This window comes from Artemia franciscana, chromosome 9 (genome assembly GCF_032884065.1).
Source record: "Artemia franciscana chromosome 9, ASM3288406v1, whole genome shotgun sequence".
NCBI classification, from domain to species: Eukaryota; Metazoa; Arthropoda; class Branchiopoda; order Anostraca; family Artemiidae; genus Artemia; species Artemia franciscana.
Window position 1 is genome coordinate 27503152 of NC_088871.1, and position 19837 is coordinate 27522988.

The 19837-nt window shown below is 35.5% G+C and overlaps 1 protein-coding gene across 4 annotated transcripts in view; it reads left to right on the plus strand.

The window, feature by feature from the left end:
* LOC136031216 (protein unc-13 homolog B-like) overlaps window positions 1-19837 on the plus strand; it is a 467059-nt gene that overhangs the window by 424318 nt on the left and 22904 nt on the right. For all 4 annotated transcript variants that reach the window (XM_065710597.1, XM_065710594.1, XM_065710595.1 and 1 more), the window contains 4 exons: window positions 4560-4717; window positions 10400-10527; window positions 13120-13248; window positions 16196-16421. In XM_065710597.1, the coding sequence (XP_065566669.1) occupies window positions 4560-4717; window positions 10400-10527; window positions 13120-13248; window positions 16196-16421 (641 nt within the window). The remainder of the gene's footprint in view (window positions 1-4559; window positions 4718-10399; window positions 10528-13119; window positions 13249-16195; window positions 16422-19837) is intronic.

Consider the following 19837-nt stretch of genomic DNA (forward strand, 5'->3'; position numbering starts at 1 on the left):
CTTTGAAGGTGCGTTCGTTAAAACGGAAGGATTAGGCAATCCTTATGACGGCGAAGCAAAAAAAATGAGGGAGAAATCCACCGTTTAGACCCTTCATTGCTATTTCAGGCTTATAACTGAATAACTTCGTTTGCTAACTTCATTGCAGGATGTAACTTCATTGCCTATAACTGAATCGAAAAGATTGAATATGGAGGAAGAATCTTCATTTCAATATGTACTTTGCTCTTGTCCTACGACGCTTTTTGATTATTCTAGTACGTTCCGAAATTCAAATAAACCAGAGCTAGCAAATCTATCAGGGACTTTCAGAAATTAGTACTATTGGGGAAAATCGTAGTCTGACTTGCACCTATTTCTTAAACGGGGGTTCTTTTTTCCACAGGATTCCCTGGTTTAAAAAAAAAATATTTTAGACCGGTGCTGGAACTATGTTTCGGCCAAATATACAGACGCCGTTATTGTCTTTGATGGCTACGACGTTGCTGTTTCGACAAGAGTTATGACTCATCCTAAGCGAAATCGTGTCACTGGACGGGAAACGCTGATTAGCTCAGAAATGAGACTGATCACAAAAGGAGGAATTTCTTTGGTGCAAAAAAAAATAAAGCCTGTTTCGTCAATGTACTTTCTGATTATTTACGAGGCAAAGGTCTGAGAACTATCAAATCTAAGTGCGCCTGCATAGTGAGCCTAAGACAATCACTTCATGTGCAACTTTGGACATCAAAGCCGTTGTTAAGAAGATTGGGATTGAAACTTCCAAACTAATTCCTTTTGCTCACGTAATTCTTGGCTGCCACACAATTTCCCGCCTACGTGGACCTGGCAAAGGGATTTAGTTTAGGGAAAATGGTTCAACGTTTTCTCGAATTGATGCTTCGAACGAAGAGATGAAAGGGTGAGGGCTAACCATCAATGAACTTGAAATGGGTTGAGGATTCCATAAAATATATATCGAATAGTCAGTAAAAGCCATTTCTTCCCAGTATGGTCCATTATGTCAAGGACGATCATGAGCCTTTAGCCCTCGCCTTATTCCTCTCAAAAGAAGGATTAATATCAAATGCTCTGCCTGCTTTTTTGTGTTTTATTTTATCATAATTTTATTAGCGATTATTTTTTTTAAGGAAAACTAAACTTTTTCTTGAGATAATCTCTATGAAACAGGAGACTCTCCTCAAATATTTACATATCTACTGAAAGAAGAGAGAAAACAAATTAAATGGCTCTTTATTGTATACTATGTAATTCAATGCGTGTCTCCTAAAGACAATCGGTTGTTGGACATTGTTGCCAGCGGCAACGCAAAATTATGGTGAAAAAACGGAAAATGCATAAGAACGAATGTCCCTCAATCACTTTCTTCGATCCCCCCTACTGAGAGAAAAATGCTATTTAAAATGTAATTCCCTTGGCAAAACACGATAAAGTTTCATGACATGATGTTGTTATAAGTAAAAAAGGAAACAAATGGCTTAAAATAATATCTGTTATAAATACATAAGAGGCTGGATCTAGGGTGGTTAATATATCTCGCCCCATTAAAATTGCGTCAAGTACAATCAGAAGGGTAATCACTCAACGGTATAAGATCCAGGGACATCGTACCTGACAGAGCACCAGATAGGGAGAGTGTAAGTTTCTAGACCCCCTGATTTTCGTCTTGGTCAACACTTGAGAGACTTAATAATCTATTAAGTATTCTGGAACTACCACCTAAAGTTTTTTCTTCTGCTTTTATAACATAAGGTTCTTAATACAAAAACTGATCTTGTTTTCACACTATATTAAGCACCTCCCGTAATATTTTCTTTAAAGCAAGTCATTTTGTATCCTTGAAAAACAATATAAGGATCTGACATTTAAGAAAATAAACTGTTCTTACCCTTTTCAAAGAATCAAGCACGTTAAATCATTGCAAAGTAAATCATTTTTGAAGGCCTATTTATTTTTTTTTGAGAAAACGATAATTTCGTAATGCAAAATACTCTACCAAGAATGAAAATGCAGATCACTACAGCTACGATATGAAATGTACATTAAAAAAATATTAAGTTAAGTTCAGACATCTGAAAGAGTCTCAAGGTGTCTTCCTCCAAAAACTGATATTTACTGTTTATGTTCCTCTTTATGTTTAATATGACCTTGTCCGAATCTCCTCTCCCAATGCCAAAACCTTAGTACCTCTTAAGTGTAATTGGTATTCATTCATAAATATCAATACAAATGACAAGAAATGGGTTATTTAAAGAAATGTTAAAGGGTTTTTCTCTATTAAAATACTCTTCTGTTTTCTCATCACACCCATTATATTTTATCTGACGTCCTAGGTTGCTCCTTTACCTAGGTTTAAAGTACATTTATAGGGTATAATAGGCTGATAAAAAAAAATTAAATATGTCCTTATAATAAATGAGAATAGCAATGTGGATATGTACTTATCTCATGCCAGAGTTATTGCGACCCAAAATGTTATTACTTGACAGAATATTGGACTTGCACTATACACGAGAACATAATCCAGGGGTGTCTAAAAAAAAATTCTTTTTTTTTTCTTTTTTTTATTCAACACGAGCCATAGCATTTTGCTCCGTTTTTGAAGTAAGTTGGTTTATCTAAAAGATCCTAAAATCCCTGCTTATGGGATTAAATTTATTTCCTCAAGAGGAATCAGTGCTTGGCGAATGACATCCAAATTGACTTGACTAGGAAGTTTCTGTCAAGAATATTAACGACCTTCTTGGAAACCTCCATTTGTTTTTGCACTTCACGGAATCTTAGCCTGACCAATGAAATAGATAAATTGACTGCTTGAAAGCAGTGAGAGACTTAGTTCAGAGATGCCACACTTTACAAGATGATTTTGGCAATTTTGATAATCGTTTCTTAATTATAAAAAGGAAGTCCAATCTAGGCACTCTTTTCATCATCCGAGTCATCCGATACCATGCCTGTGTCATTGTATAAACGGCAGTGCTTCTTTCCTCCAGATATGACCGTATTGAATTCATGGTTGTTGAATATCAGGTGAGGAATCATTTGAACGAAGTTCTAGTGTCCGTTTTAAGTAACTAAAGATACTTCTGCTATTGATTGCCTCCACCCCCCCAAAAAAAACACTTCTACCTTTGCTAGGGTCAAAATACTATTGAGTAAAAAAATACACAATCAGTCGGCTTAAAATCCTTTTTTATGTACACTATGTTTGTGCCCCATTGATCTTTAATTATGCTGATTTGTTTTTTGTTTGTTTTTTTTAACGGTTCTGTAGAAACTTTGCTCAGATACTGCAGGTTTTTTCTTGGCCTGTCCCTAAGGATTAGGAATCCTGTCTTCCTGTTTAGGAAGACAGAGTATTTGATGACTTAGGAAATGGACGAACTACCGGTTAGTTTCCAAATGCGTAGAGGATGTATCGTTCATTTTCCTCTGAATTGCATTCGCATTTAAATGGCATTGGTTTTCATTTAGGGATGGTTTTACTTTATTATCTCCTTACTGCGTTTTGTTTGCATGATATGTTCTTTTTCTATTTGCAAGATTTTATTTTTAGTTATGAGAATTTTCCATTTCAAATTCTTTACATACTCCTCAATCAGCATTTTAGTGTCTTTTTTTAGAATGCGTCGAATTCCTATAATCATAACGGTGATCATAATAATAATTAAATGCCCCCTTTTTTCCAATTCAGAAAATTAACCCACCTTTAAATAAATTTCTACTTAGAAACCTTTAGGAAAGGGGCCCAAGTTTACATATTAAAACCATTTAAGTTCTACCTGTTTTTCCATGCATTATTTATTATTTAAATCTCCCTTTTATTAAATCTTTTGTATGAATATAGATAGATAGATAGATAGAAAGATAGATAGATCGATAGCTAGATAGATAGATTGATATATAGATAGATTTATCACACGAAAAGCCCAATTGGGGCATAATGACATACACAAAACAAGTAAAAATATACAGCAACAAACATAGACTGAAAAGACATTAAACTAAATAGTTAAGAAAACATCACGATACCTCATACCTATCCGGACGAACTTTCCAATATTATTTAAAGTTAAGAAACACCTACTTCTCAAAATTTCCGAAATCCAATCTCTCCTCCAAACCTCCCTACCAAATATTTCCAAGCGGAACTCCCTCAACTCGCTACAATCCCCTACTCCCTCAACTCGCTACAATCCCCTAAAAATGTTGCAAAGACTCATCCATCTCTCCAAACATAGGGCAACTGTAAGGACCATCCCTCAATCTATTTCTCCCTAAATATTCCCTACGTTCTCCAAGAGGCATAAAAATTTCCCCTTACATACATTACCCATTTCAAATCATCCGGAGCCAATCCCGTTTTTAGGTAAAGCTCCTCGCCCCAGTTCTCCTTGACCTCCGCATATATCCCAAGGGACGGCGAGGTGGGCTTCTCAGCTTGCCAAACCTGAACTTCCTGAGATTCTAGCCAAGAATCTCATATATAATCCTATATTGGATTATATATCTCCATATATAAAAGTATTACTGTAGCTGATTTTATGTTTATTTTGAAGTTTGGAACAACGCATCACTGGAAGTGTGAAAACTGTTGGTGATATGTTGGGGCAAATAAAGGGCAGCGGTCAATTCTCTTCCAGTCAGCCTACTCAAAGAACTTCGGTGGCAGCTGAGGCTGATGAAGTGCTGCGACCACTCATGGACCTTCTTGATGGTAAATTCAATGTTTTATGACTTTTACTTGACCTTTATTAATGAACTTTATTTTTATTTTTGCTGTTGATTCAATAGCTCTGTTTTTGTCGTAGCTTAAATTAAACAAAATAAGAATGTAAGAACAAGCAAAATACTGCCAGCTTATGTCTAAAGCTGGTTTTGATTCGAGTTGAAATTTGTGCAAAAATTGGATAGTACAATTCCTTCATAGTCTTATCATCGGAAGTTGATTCTACCCATCCATGCCATAACTGGTTCTTTATATTTTTTACGGTAAAAAGAACAATACACACACATATAAATGAGCCTTTGAAGTAACTGTGTCATATTTTACAGTAGTTTGTATCCGATTTTGCTCAGATTTTAGCTTGAATTCCAAGACATGCCAATTTTCTTTGCGTTCATCATTGAAGGTTTCTCGAAATGTTCTTTTAAAACTCTCAAGTGATGGGATAAATGCTTAGGAGTCCAGTAGAAGCAAAGCAAATCTTTCTAATTCTCTTCTGACTGTCATTTGCTGTTTATCTTTATCAAGAGAAGACACATTTGATGAAGTCTCATCATGGTGTTCATGATTCTTGGGAACAATTATGAATTCGTCAAAATTGGTGTACAACTCTTTTACAAGTCTTTGCTCAAGCCTTTCATTTTCGTGAAGACAAAAAGATCTATGAAAAATTAAAAATCAAAATTATAAATGTTTTCTCGCATTCAATCTAGTTCTATTATAATTAAGCGTGAATTATCTCTGGTTTCCTTGATTACCTCCAGACAGGATTGTTAGGGCTCTAACCTTCAACAAGGAACTTCTTTCTTCCCAATAAATGGTGAAAAAACTGGATAATAATTCACACATTCCAGATATATTGGGCTGAACAAAAAAAATTATTTCAAACATCCTATTGTTTCCACCTGTACTTTTCTTATCTTGTATGTAAGCGGTCTCAACCGTTGTGGCCTGCCATCCTTGGAGGGTGTAGACTAATTTCAAGAAAGGCGTGGGTGTATTAGAACAAAAAATAAAATTTAAACTAGGTATTCTACTCAATCAAACTAATACTTTTCATAGGTCTGACAGGATTATTAGGTTCTCCTCTCTCTTCCAATCGCCACGGAATTCAATAACAAGCTGTAGGTCTGGCAACACTGCAGGAGTGAGTGAGATGTTCACTGCTTTCTCTTTGTTATTCCTGCTCCGTCACGTCACCATCGGCATACACCATAGTTGTCTAATTCATGTATTTTTACCTGATTTATCTATGCCTCTGAGCATGTTTGTCGTCACTGGTCATTTCCATTGTGTTTTTTGAAGGCCGTGTTGTTTGTTTTAAAAAAAAATGAAAATAACAATTCGTGCGTTGTTATAGGCGGACTGAAAATGGCTAAAGAACTACAAAAGAAGAGACTTTATATATAAAGAATTTGTAAAAATGGATTAATTTTCATTGGGAACAGGCTAATTTTTATGGCAAATAACGCACCTCAGTTTGTTGTTTGCCATGTTCTTTTGAGTAATGATGCAATGCAGCCTGGAAAATTGGAATGATACTTGAGTACAAACCATCCTGCTATGAAAGACAAGCCTCCTGACTTTTTTATATTGGCACGAAAAAGTGCCAATAGGAAAGCCTGCTAACAGATTTCAGCTAAACCACATCAAATCCCATTTTGTTATGTACGGGAAAAGGTAGCAATTACTACCCTTGGATTGATAAAATTCAGTTCATTGAAGATATTGTGCCTCAAGAAGTTTCGACAAAGTATTTAGGGGTTATTTTTGACTAGGGCCTCAGCTTCAACGAAAACACTTCATGTTTAGGTAGCAAGGTTGAAAGAAATGGTGGGATGATGAGGAAACTGAAGCAATGATGTTTTAAAGTTATGATGAGATTATTTAATTTTCTTCTGTACACCATTCCTCCTATATAGTTGTCTTACGTGGTTAAGTACATTTTTAACTCACCTTCGTCCCATTAGAAGTTTACAAAATAATGCTCTGTGTGTTTTAACTGGTGATAACCGTGATTTGCCTTTTCGACAAAGAATATATATATATATTACTGATTGCTGGTCTGACCCGTTTTTATAATGTATTTTTTATGTTTAAATATACACGCGCGTTATTAAATGAGTTCATTATCACTGCTAGTTCGGTGACCTCAAGTTATTAAAAAGCGATCCCTTTTTTTCTTTTAGACATGTTGGCTCTCAGGTATGAGAAGAATTACTTCTGGCTGTTTTGACAGCTGTTGACCTACATAAATTTCACAGTAGGCATAAACTGAAAGGACACTGTTTCTTTACATTTAATATGAAAAAAATCTTCGTTTTCTTAAAGAGTTAAAGAGGCTGCGTCCCAAAGTCGAACCTTAAAACGTACAGGAATTAGAAGAGGCAGTTGGGGGGCTACCGCCCCCCAAACCCCCAGCTTTTAAAGACTCTTTTGTACAGGTTTTTTGTTTTTTTGCTAACCCCCAGCTCTTGGCTTCGGAAAGGCCCTCTTTTAATTAACAAAAAATTGAAATGAATGAATAATGGAATAACTTCGAAAAATGTTAAACACAAGAGGACAGGAGAACCATTGCGCCGAAACTAGTAATTAGTAACAATGAAGCCCCCCCCCCCCAAAAAAAAACCCTGTACAAAAGAGTCTTTAAAAGCTGGGGGTTTGGGGGGCGGTCGCCCCCCTACTGCCTCTTCTAATTCCTGTACGTTTTAAGGTTCGACTTTGGGACGCAGCCTCTTTAACTCTTTAAGAAAACGAAGTTTTTTTCATATTATTTCTGTACGTTTTTCTACAGTCCATGGTGGATGTAATTTAATGATTCCTGTACTCCTCGTACAGGAATTAGGAGAGGAACTTGGGTGGCTGCCGCCCCCCCCGCTTTTAAATCATTGTATAAAATAGAAAAAAAATAGATAGAATGACCGAAATGTTTCTTTTGCTCATAAGAAGCTAATATTCTGTTATCTCTCAAATGATAAGCTGTCCAGGTGTTATCAAAATTTTTTTGATGTTGTGAAAAAAAACCGCCCGTAAGGGACTTGAACCCTTGACCCGAGGATTAAAAGTCTCACGCTCTACCAACTGAGCTAATAACTTGCATTTGTGTAAATATAACTTCTCAATAGATTTTAAAAATTTCAAATTAACATGGGCTCTTATTGAGAGAAATCCGTTAATTAAAAAGCTAATGGGTGGTTTCTGGAAAACAGGGAAGGAGTTATCGGATCGAGCTGAAATTTCGCGGATAAGCTCCTGGGCCGTAGTGAACCTTAACTTGTGAATTTCAGTCCGATCAGACAACGTTAAAAGGGGTGGGGGGGGGGGGGGGGGTTGGAGGGTTGAAACTTTCGGGGGGTTAAGATTTTCCTACGAAACTTTCCAGGAAAATTACTCGGAGAATTCCGCATCGAATGAGTCTTCGTACACCCAGATCCGATGTCGGATGTGACCTGTAGGCGTCTAGAAAAAAAAACGTAAATGAATTTTAAGTGGCTATGCGTGGTTTCTGGAAAACAGGGAAGGAGTTATCGGATCAAGCTGAAATTTCGCGGATAAGCTCCTGGGCCCTAGGGGACCTTAACTTGTGAATTTCAGCCCGATCAGACAACGTTAAAGGGGGGCTTGGGTTGACAGGTCGAAACTTTCGGTCATATTTTCCCCATGAAGGAAAAGTTGGAGGGGGATGAAATTTTGCAGGTTTCTTAGTTGGAGCTCGGGCTACGAAATGCATCCCTCCCTATCCGTCTGCGACCACTGGAACCGAAGATCGCTTAACATTGTCGTGTGTCGCCTCTTTATAGAGGCACGAGTGTGCCTCCTTGATGAACTTTAATCCCTGCTGGGCGTATTTTCTCTTGAGGGATTGTAATATCTTTTTTGTTTTTGTTTTTTTGGGGAGGTGAACAAGGGAATATAGTAGATGAATGATTTTTTATTTTGTGTCTTCGATATCCAGTTAGGTCACGAATATTTATTGAAATTCAAGTTATTCTTTTACCTTTTTTTTGGGGGGGAGGAAGTCGGAGGGGGTAGGGATGGCTGGTAGTGATTGTGTGTGCAGGGTTTTATACATGATGATGTCTACCCCTACAAGTTTACAAACTTCGGATTTGTTGTTAAGCAGTTTCTAAGCCAACCTTGTTAATCTTTCTTGATAGTCTTACATATATTAAAGAGGTGAAGGCAGGAGCTAGATAACACCTTTCTCAGCCCAAGTTTTGGGCTTTTGGCCGAAAAAAAAAAACCCTATAAGTTAGATGATAACTGTTGCCCTTAACTGTTATTTATTTCTGCTGAAGGTAATGAAAAAAGCCGGTAAATTCAAAAACTGGTCAAAATTTGAAGAAATCTCATGACTTGATCAAAATCAAACTGTTTGTGAGGGGCAAGCAGAAATTGACAATGATCAATAGCAGCCGATACTACGCATTTTAAATTTACCATGGGCCCCGGAAAAGAAGATTGGAATCCTTTATATCCTATCGAAAAAAATAGTTCACCTGAAAATATGGTCCCAAAAAAGCTTTCTACCTCAAACGGCATGGGACTTACCATCGTAAGTCCTGCGGCTAAGGGACCCTAACTTTAATTAAATAAAAGAGACAAGTTTTTTTTAAGTCCAAGTAAGGAGTACCATTAAAACTTAAAACAAACAGAAATTATTCCGTATATGAAAGGATTTGTCCCCTCTTCAACGCCTCGTTCTTTACGCTAAAATTTGACTCTTTGTCACAACTCTACTTTTTAAAACAATAAAATCTCAAATTTTGATCTGGTGACTTTGGGAGAAAATGAGCATTGGGGAGGGCCTAGGTGCCCTCCAATTTTTTGGTTACTTAAAAAGGCCACTAGAACTTTTAATTTCCGTTAGAATGAGCCATCTCGCGACATTCTAGGACCACTGGGTGGATACCATCACCCCTGAAAAAAAAACACGCATCTGTGATCTGTCTTCAGGCAAAAAATACTATTCTACGTTTTTGTAGATAGGAGCTTGAAACCTCTACAGTCGGGTTTTCTGAACGCTGAATCTGAAGGTGTGATTTTGTTAAGATTCTATGGCTTTTAGGGGGTGTTTCCCCCTATTTTCTAAAACAAGACAAATTTTCCCAGGCTCGTAACTTTTGATGGGCAAGACTAAACATAATGAAACTTGTATATTTAAAATCAACATTAAAATGCAATTCTATTGATGTACCTTTTGATATCAAAATTCCGATTTTTAGAGTTCCGGTTACTATTGAGCCGGGTCGCTCCTTACCAGTTCGTTACCCCGAACTGTTAGAAAGAAATAAGTTTAATCACAGAGCAAATGGACGTAAAAACTATTTTTTCCATATCTTTTTAATATTCTCAATATCTTGGACCAAGATTCTATCAATGCACAACTGGTTTGCCCTAATATAGGACCAAATAGGGCCGAAATTATCTTTTCCGACAGCTTGAAATGTACTTCCGTAAGTCCCATGTCCTAGGAAATCTTAATTCACCAGCAGATATACAGCTTGGTCTCTGGGCAGCTTGAAAATTATATATTGAATTTATTAGATCCTAAACTGCACTATTTAAGCAGAGTTTTGTCCCGTCCCTTTCCTGCAAAGTTAAGAAATTTGTCTTCTACAAAAATCTCATTTTCTTACGTTCTTTAGAATTAATATGTTGATATTTTTGCAGGCTCTTTATCTCTGTATGCAGATTCATGTGAAAAGTCAGTTTTAAAGCGACTTTTAAAAGAATTATGGAAGATAGTTATGAACTCAATGGAGAAAACGATCGTTCTTCCTCCAATGACTGACAAAAACGTAAGTTTAGAAGTTGTTAAGTCATATTCCAACCAATGAATGTCAAGTTTCTTGCAAAAAAAAAATGATGCCACTCCATGCCATTTATTGCTTTAGCTATAAAAATTAACTTTTTCCCTTTTTTCAAATGAAGATCCCGATACCAGAGAATGCAATTATCAACATTTCGAACTCGCATCTGTAATTTTTTCAACAAAATTTAAAGATAAGAAAAAGAATGCAAATGTTTCATAATCGAAAAACTATTACAAGAAACACAAGTAAGACAAGTTTTGACGCCTGAAACCAATCGAAACTAAATTTAGTGTCGTTTATAGATTAAATAAAAAAAAATTTCTTAACATCAAGTAAGGAGCGACATTAAAACTTAAAACGAACAGGGGCTGTTCCCTCCTCAACGCCCCGCTCTTTACACTGAAGTTTGACTCTTTGCCAAAACTCTACTTTTTAAAACAATTAAAAAACCTTAGCATAAAGAGTGAGCCGTTGAGGAGGGGACAACCCCTTTCACATACACAATAATTTCTGTTCGTTTTAATTTTTAATGTCACTCCTTACTTGCAGTTAAAAAAAACTTTTTTTATTTAATTTTTGAACGTTTTTGAATTAATGCATGTTTTGATTTTGGCTCACCGCACATAAATAAATAAAAATAAATTTGTATATTATTTTTTTTCTAAATGGCTTTCTCATAGCTTTGATCGGACGTTTTTGGTAAAAAAAAGGGTTGGGGGGAGGCCTAGTTACCCTCCAATTTCTTGTTACTTAAAAATGCAACTAGATTTTTTTTTGTGTTTTTACGACCGTTCTCTTTAGTAATAAACACACGTACCTTACGAATTAACTTACGTAACAAACTTCTATATTTGTGTATTTTTATTACGTATATGAGGTGGTTCGTCTCGTCGTCAATACGAGACGTCTTTACGCTAAAGGTTGAATTTTGTACCTAATCTTTAAGAATGACCCCTGAATCCCAAAGGCCGTAGAATTAATAGTTGAAATTACTAAAAATAGCGTAAAGAGCAAGGTCTTGTGGAGGAGAGGAATCCCCTTATATACGTAATATTTTATGTTCGTTTTAAATTTTAATGTTGCTCATTACTTCCAGTTGAAAAAACTATTTGTTTTCTCTTTTTTTTACAATAACGCTAGAAAATCCTGCGCTCCCGTCATGGAAATTCTCTTCTCTCATGAAACATTATTGCATGGAAAGATCCTCCCACGTAACCCCCTCGCCACGACCCACCCCCACCCCAATGAGAAAAAGTTTCAATAAAAACGTCTGTACACTTCGTAATACCCGTTACCATATGTAAACGATGGTCAAAGTTTGTAACTTGCAGCCCCTCTTCTGGGAACTTTGGGGGATTAAGTCGTCCCTAAAGACATAGTTATTAGGTTTTTGATTAAGCTGAACAGAATGGCTATCTCAAAATTTTGATCCAGTGACTTTGATGAAAAAATGCGCGTGAGAGGGGAACACGCATCCGTGATCTGTCTTCTGGCAAAAAAATACAAAATTTCACATTTTTGTAGATAGGAGCTTGAAACTTCTACAGACGGGTTCTCTGAAACGCTGGAACTGATGGTCTGATTTTTGTTAAGATTCTATGGCTTTTAGGGGTTCTTTCACCCTATTTGATAAAATAAGACAAATTTTCTCAGACTCGTAGCTTTTGATGGATAACACCAAACTTTATGAAATTAATATATTTAAAATCAAGATTAAAATTTGATTCTTTTGATGTAGCTATTGGTATCAAGATTTTGTTTTTTAGAGTTTCGGTTACTATTTAGCCGGGTTGCTCCTTATTACAGTTTGTTACCACGAACTGTCTGATCTGTGTACAGTTCAAGGGCCACAAATTATGTAATTAAAACACACTATTTTTCATTTTCCAAAATGAAATTTATATAAATGTGTCGTTCCAAAAAAACCTAGTAATTTTTGTTCCAAAAGGTTTTTTTGTCGTTCCAAAAAAACCTAGTAACCTTGTACTTGTTCCAAATTTGAATACTACTTTTAATGTACAATTTTATTTTTTTAAATTCTGTCTTATCATCTGTTCTCTCCTGACTAAAATCCCTGCGAATAGCCAAGTACAGATAGGGCCTAGGAATTGATAGAAATCCACATAAACAATCATAACACTTACCATTTTTTTTTAGAATGTAACGTTTGTTTGCAGTTGTTCATCTATATGGAGGAAACTTAGTTCTTGAGTATTGCTTTCTAATTAAATTGAGTCCTCAGCCAATTCAAAACATTTATATACGAATCTATAAAAGGGCGGAAGTGTTAGATAACCAATTAAGACGTTAGAATTTTTAACAGATAAATGCACCAATTTGTAAAACAGTCACAACTGGAAATATTTCATGGATGGACAGCAGTTTATACATAGGGGCGAAGAAGTATTCTCAATTTTTGGTAGTCTATCCAATCCTAATTTCAAATATTATATTTCTATCTTACCTTATTGAAGACTAAAATTTTTTATTACCCTTCTATTCTATTGTGCTATTATATTTTTCGGACATAGCTCACTTTGACCGTAAGTTTATTTAATCAAAATATCTCCTCTAAAGATGATTTTGAAGAATCTCACTGACAATGCGAAGACATTGGCAGCAAACACAAAAATTGAAGATGTGTCTCGTCTCTTCAAAGTTGGTGCAAGCAAGCAGGATGTGAAATTAGCCTTTACCGGTGTCATGGTAAGTTTTTGTTCATCGTAAGTAGAACTGAATTTGAAAAAAAAAATATTCGCAACTATTACAATTGCTAGCTGGAATGTGCTAACTTGACCATTTTTAAGTAAATGTTTTGAAATAAAGGGTAAGTGAATATCCTTATGTAGTATTTTTTTTTTTTCTACATGTAGGACTGCAGATTAAAAAAATAAAATAATACCATGTGACTGAAGGAGTAAAAAAATGACCTTTTATAAAACCAAATATTCTACAACCACTGATCTAAAACTAATTTGATGAAAAATAAAATGAAACGGGAATTGAACAAACTATAAGGGAATTTTGAAATACGCCACAAATTTGGCCAGACATAATTTTTCACTGGGGACTTCAGGGTGAAAGTATCACAAGAGTACTTCTAAAGTAAGTTTTATGCTATTCAATATATAATTTTGTTTAAATTAGAAAAACAATGTCTTAAAAAGTTACATACAATAAACTACTAATGTAGGAAATTTTGTTTTATTTTAAAAAACGTATGTGATAAAGTTGTAATATTGGACATTCTTGTGAAATTCGGGCATCTTTTATTTATTACTATTTTTTTTAAATACAGGCTGCTTAGTAGAATAACTCGCACAAACTGCGTAATAACTTTAGTAGTTCGTACGCAGGATGTTATTGCTTTTGAAAATTTTTCATAAAAAGTTTCTTGAACATTTACTCAAAATTTTGCAAAAGGGAAAGTTTTTTAGATACACAGCTCAAAATCTGTGTTTGACAAAATAGTACTTGATCTATCTTCAAATTCATTTTTAAAAGTCGCATTAAAATATAATGAAACTCTCTTGAAACGGCAGCTATGATATACAATTAAATAAAAATTTAAAAACAACTTCATCCCCATTTCAGTTTGTATAACCATATGATTTTTATGCTTTATTGCTTAATCATGAGAAATATATTTTCATACAACTCGATTTGAACTCTAAACATATATTCAATTTGATTTAGTAACCTATCTAAGCCGTTTTAATACTGGACGGGTGTCTGGGGTTTTTAACGAGTGCCTCGTTAAACCTGACTGATAACCTATTGCGGACATGAAGACAAGACAAAAAGACAGAAAAAGGATTATTGTTTACAATTTCAACAGAATAGACCCTTTGTCACATCAGAATTCTAACGGACCGCTAATAGTAACGTGGTAAGTAGCTAGGTGGTGACACATTTTGTCATTGGAGCTCATGTTGTGAGACTCTCTTTCACGGTGACTGCCATAGCTGACTGCTATTTTGAAAGGATTTATTTTTGAAAGTCAACTCTTAACAATCAAAATTTAAAATGTAAGAAGCACTGGCCAAGAAACCTAAAAACTTTAATTTTGTTAAGCTCTGTTTTTTTCTGATTTTTTCTTCATGGAAAAGAGTAACAAATGAATACCATTTTCAATCTTTTATAGAAAATTTTCGGTAGAAAAGAAGTAATTAACAATTAGTTGTCTATTATGTTTAAATTGTAAAGACAAATCCAATTTCTTTTTGTCCAGGGATCAGTAACAGGTTATCAGTCAGGTTCCACTAATCAGTAATTGGTAACGTTTTTTCAGAGTAATCTAATATCTCTGATAAACAAGTGCGAGAGAATGGCCCATTAAATCCTAGGTATAAGGATAAAAGCAAGATCTCACAAAAAAATTGTGATATACTTTCTGTCTTAGAATAATTGTAAAAAGGATTCTTCGCAATATCGTTGGTGCCAGAAAGCTTAAGTGTTTTTTATTTAAATCTGATTATTATGGAATGCTTTGGTCTATAAATCGGTGAGCTATTTTTATATTGATTTCAGATGTAATGTTGTTAGTTTTGCTATTTTGTCCTTTGTATTATTTCTACTTTCCCTCTTTATTTTCTTTAAAAAGTGGTTGAGAAAATTAATGGTGCTATTATTACTATTACTACTACTACTAAAAAATCACTGTAGCACCAAGTAGCACGAAGCACTTTAGCACTAAGGTACACAGCTACTTACACTCCTCCTCCATGCCAATTTTTCCAAAGCCTCCTTCTTTACACCCTCCCAAGAAGCTCCCATTTGCTTTATATCTTTCCCTACGACATACTCCCGCCCCACTCGGTTACTACCGGCTTTTCGTTTGGTACTAGACGACTACCCAACAAGGACAATCTGTGGCAATCTACCATCATTCATCCATAGAACGTGTTCTATCTATCTCAACCTTTTCCTCAATATAGCTTTAGAAAGTGGGATTAAACCACATTTTTTCGAAGGCTTACAGTTTGAGATACAGTCAGTCAGTTTGGTACTGAAAACAATTCGTAGGCAATTTCTCTGTATTCCTGAAACATATAATTATTATGCAAATTTCCGCTTTAGATCCTAGATTGTTTTGACGTTCTTACCTGGAACTACGACAAAGAACACCAAAGAAGTGTTGTATGGTAGAAAAATGATTCATTGCACTAATCAAACCTATTTGCAAGGAAATTATTTTTTTTAATATAATATTTCATTTTCTTATTCAAGTATCTATTTCATCTTAGTGTTTGTCTTAAATGTGTCTTAGCGTTTTTATCATTCATCTAATTTAGTAAATAATGGATATTTCGATATCGTGTGCAGTAACTCTCATCAGCAGAAATACTAAAAAAGATTTCTCTTTTTGTAAGTATTTCTAAAGAAATATTTTTTTTATTATTTCTGCTGATGACGATCACTGTACATGTGATTGCAATATCCAGTATATTTTGTGAAAGTTATTATCACTGTCTATTCGAAATTTTATTTATCGTCCCTAAATTGTTATCCCTAGACTGCGAAAGTAACAAATATGCTATTCACACCAATTTGAACACTAGAAATATTCAAGTAGGAACGGTCTGAGAAAGCCTTCATCGTTTGCAGTAAAACGCTTTCTTATCTAGGTAATCATTCTGAATAATTTTTGTAGGAAATTTCTAAGGAATTCGAGAAGAACCTGTCGCCTAAGCAGTGTGCAGTATTAGAAGTTGCACTGGACACAATCAAGCAGTACTTCCATGCTGGAGGGAACGGATTGAAGAAAAGCTTCCTGGAGAAATCTCCCGAGCTACAATCGCTTAGATATGCATTATCTTTATACACCCAGACTACAGATACATTAATCAAAACATTTGTTACAAGTCAGGCGAATCAAGGTATTGTTCCTCATTGTTCCTCGATATTCTTTAGATTACGCTAGTTTTTAAGAAATTTTTTTAAATAAGGACAATAATATATGTCTATTTTTCCATTATATTTTAGCATGTAGTTTAAGGTTACTTTTATGAATCAATTATAATGGCAAAATATCAAAGTTTTCGTGGTAACGAACTGTAAGTAAGGAGTGACTCGGCCCAGATAGCAACCGAAACTATAAAAAATGGGATTTGGACAACAATGGATTTATGAAAAGAATTGGGTTTTTTAAGCTGATTATAGACATATGAAATTGATTAAGTTTGATGTTACCCGTCAAAATCTATGGGCCCAATAAAATTTGCCTTATTCTTGAAAAAAGGGGAAAGACCCTTAAGCTTAGCAATCTTAATGAAAATCACAGCATCAGATCCAGCTTATCAGAGATCCCTATCGTAGAGGTTTCAAACTCATTTGTACAAAAATGTGATTTTTTTTTTGCCAGAAGGAAGACTAAAGATGGGTGTTTATTTGTTTAGTGTTTTGTTTTCGCAAGGGATGACCTTGTGGATCAGTGGTGCTAGGAAACTGAGAGAGTGCTCATCTGAATGGAGATCAAAAGTTCTGGTGCCCTAGTTCACGACCAAAACACTGGTGGGCAACTGACCCCCCTCCATACCCCTCTTTCCTCAAAGATATCTCGCCAAAATTGTGGGGTAGCCAGATGATCACGCGTAGCTAAAAGGTCCAATAACAACGCCTGTGGGGATGGCATGACCCTCTATAGTCCCTGGGAAAAGGACTATAAATTACCCAATTTTATTAATGTTCACATAAATAGGTCTGTTTGTTATTGAGAAATATTCATATTTTTTTGGGGGGGGATCTTTTACATGAAGAATTTCTGTGAGGAGGAAAGTTTCCGGTAAGAATTATCCTGGATAAATTTTACCCAGGGAAGGGGGAGGAAAGGGGACTTTCTGGCATGATTGGAAAGACGCCAAGAAATTAAACACATGAAAACAATTTTTGAACTGTAAGTAAGAATTAATATTAAAACTTAAGACGAGCAAACATTATTCCGTATTTGAGGGGGGATGTTTTCTCGTCAGTCCCTCGCTCGTTTTGCTAAAGTTTAATTCATTGTCACATTTCCTTAAGAAAGACTGCTCAAACACAAGGGCCGTTGAATTTGAATGAGAAGTAGTTTGAAAGAACTTTAAGACCTTAGCTTAAGAAGCGAGAGATTGAAGAAGGTGCAGCCCCCCTCATATATCAAATAGTTTCTGTTCGATGGAAACCAAAATTGAACAAAAAGTGGAAAGCAAGGCAAATCAACAACTGATTGAGAATGACAGTATATTCAGAATGACATCCGACTATAATTACAGTTGAACGACGGACGCATGAATCTATCAAACAGCTCGTGGTAGCGAACTGTAAGTAAGGAGCGACTCGGCTCAATATTAGCTAAAACTCTAAAAAACGGAATTTTGATATTAATAGACATATCAAAAGATTTGGCGTGTTGTGCTGATTCCAAATGTATAAGATTCATTAAATTTAGTGTTATCCATTAAAGTTACGAGCCTGAGAAAATTTTCCTGATTTTGAAAAAATAGAAAAACACCCCTTAAACGTCATGGAATCTTAATGAAATTCACACCGTAAAATTCAGCGTACCTGAGAAGCTTATTGTAGAATTTTTAAGCTGCCATCTACAAAATGCTGAGTTTTGTATTTTTTTTTTTTTTTTTCTCCAGAGGAAAGATCACTTATGCGTGTTTATTTGTTTGTTTTTCTTTTTCCAGGGGTAATCGCATTGAACCAATAGTCCTAGAACATCGAGAAAATACACATTTGAACGGATATTTAAAGTTCTAGTGCTCTTTATAAGTGATCAAAAATATTTGGGTCGCAACTAGCCCCCCTCCCACCCACCCACTCCCCTTTTTCCTGCAATTCGACCGATCACAATTTCTAAAGTCTTCAATATTTTATTCAGCAAAGTTAGAAAGTCCTTTAACTATGCCTTTGGGAATAAAATGCCCCCCCCCCACAGTCCCCGGGGAAAGGTCTCCAATTTATGAAATTTACCCATCATTTATGTATAACATTTGTTATTGGGAAGTATACAGACACTTTTTGGAGGGGGGGTGAATTTTCTGCAATGAGGATTTGCCACAGGGAAAATTGTCCGTGGGAGGGAATTATCAGTGAGTGAATTTTACAGGGAAAATTTTACACTGGGGAAAATTTCCAGAATTCCTATGCGAAATTACTTTAATTGTCTTACTTTCTCTTTCCTGACTTAATTTTAAAGTGGATATGTTATGGAGAACCGTCCGGGGAAATTTTTACTGGGTTGGAATTGCTTAGAGTATCTTTCTGTTTGAGGGGGGGATTTCCGCGGGAGAAATTCTCCATAGGGGAATTTTCCAAAGGATAAATTTACCATAGGGAACTTCATGCGGGAAGAACTCTCTACTAGGGGCCGGGGGGCTATTTGCGAGAAAACATAGTTTTTTGCATGATTTTAAAGACAATCAGAAATAAAAATCTTTTTCAAATGAAAGTGCGCTAATAAAAAATTTCCGCCTGGAATCGTCCGCAAGAATTTTCCGGGCGGAATTTTTGCTAAAATAGAATTGTCTGGAGTAATTTCCCTGGCCGAGGGGGTGTATTCTACGTGGAAAGAACTTTTCATGGAGGAATTTTCCATGGGGGTGGATATTCTCCATGAAGGGGGAGTCAGATTTCCCGACATTTTTTAAAAACGATTAGAAATTAAATTAAACAAAAAGCTTTTTGAATTGAAAGTAAGGAGCAACATCAAAACTTGAAACAAACATAAATTATTTTTTTAGATTTACAAATTAGACGAATTTGATAAAATATAACTAATCCTAGCCAAGTGGATAGCACGCTAGACTTGAAATCCTTTGTCCTAGAGGACAGGGTTCGAGTCCTAGCGTCTCTGGTTGTTTGGTTTTGAACTGGGGTCAGTGGGATGACTGTAAGATCTAAATTGGTACCTGGAGAGATCTGGGGAAGGTCAACAGGAAGGTTGTGTGAAAGTATAGGATGGCCAACTTCCAAACCCCCATTGCACTTCCTGGTTGAAGAGCCACGAAGCGGAGATCAGCACTACCGGTAGAGACTGTAAAGTTCGATGCCGTATTCTTTACCTATTTTAAAGAAATTAAAAGAAATCAGTACAAATCTCAAAATTTAGTGTCAACCATTATCATCGTAAAGATAGTTAAGTGCAGAGACTATTTTAAAACCATAAGGATAATTGGTTGTAGAAAAAAAAATCGCTGAAAAAATGTCCTCTGAAATTAAAAGCTTCATCTTATTCTTTCGTTAGGTCATCGTTCCAAACAGAGCAAACATGACCCAACATGGGATGTTTCATAAAGATTGCACCTGTCTC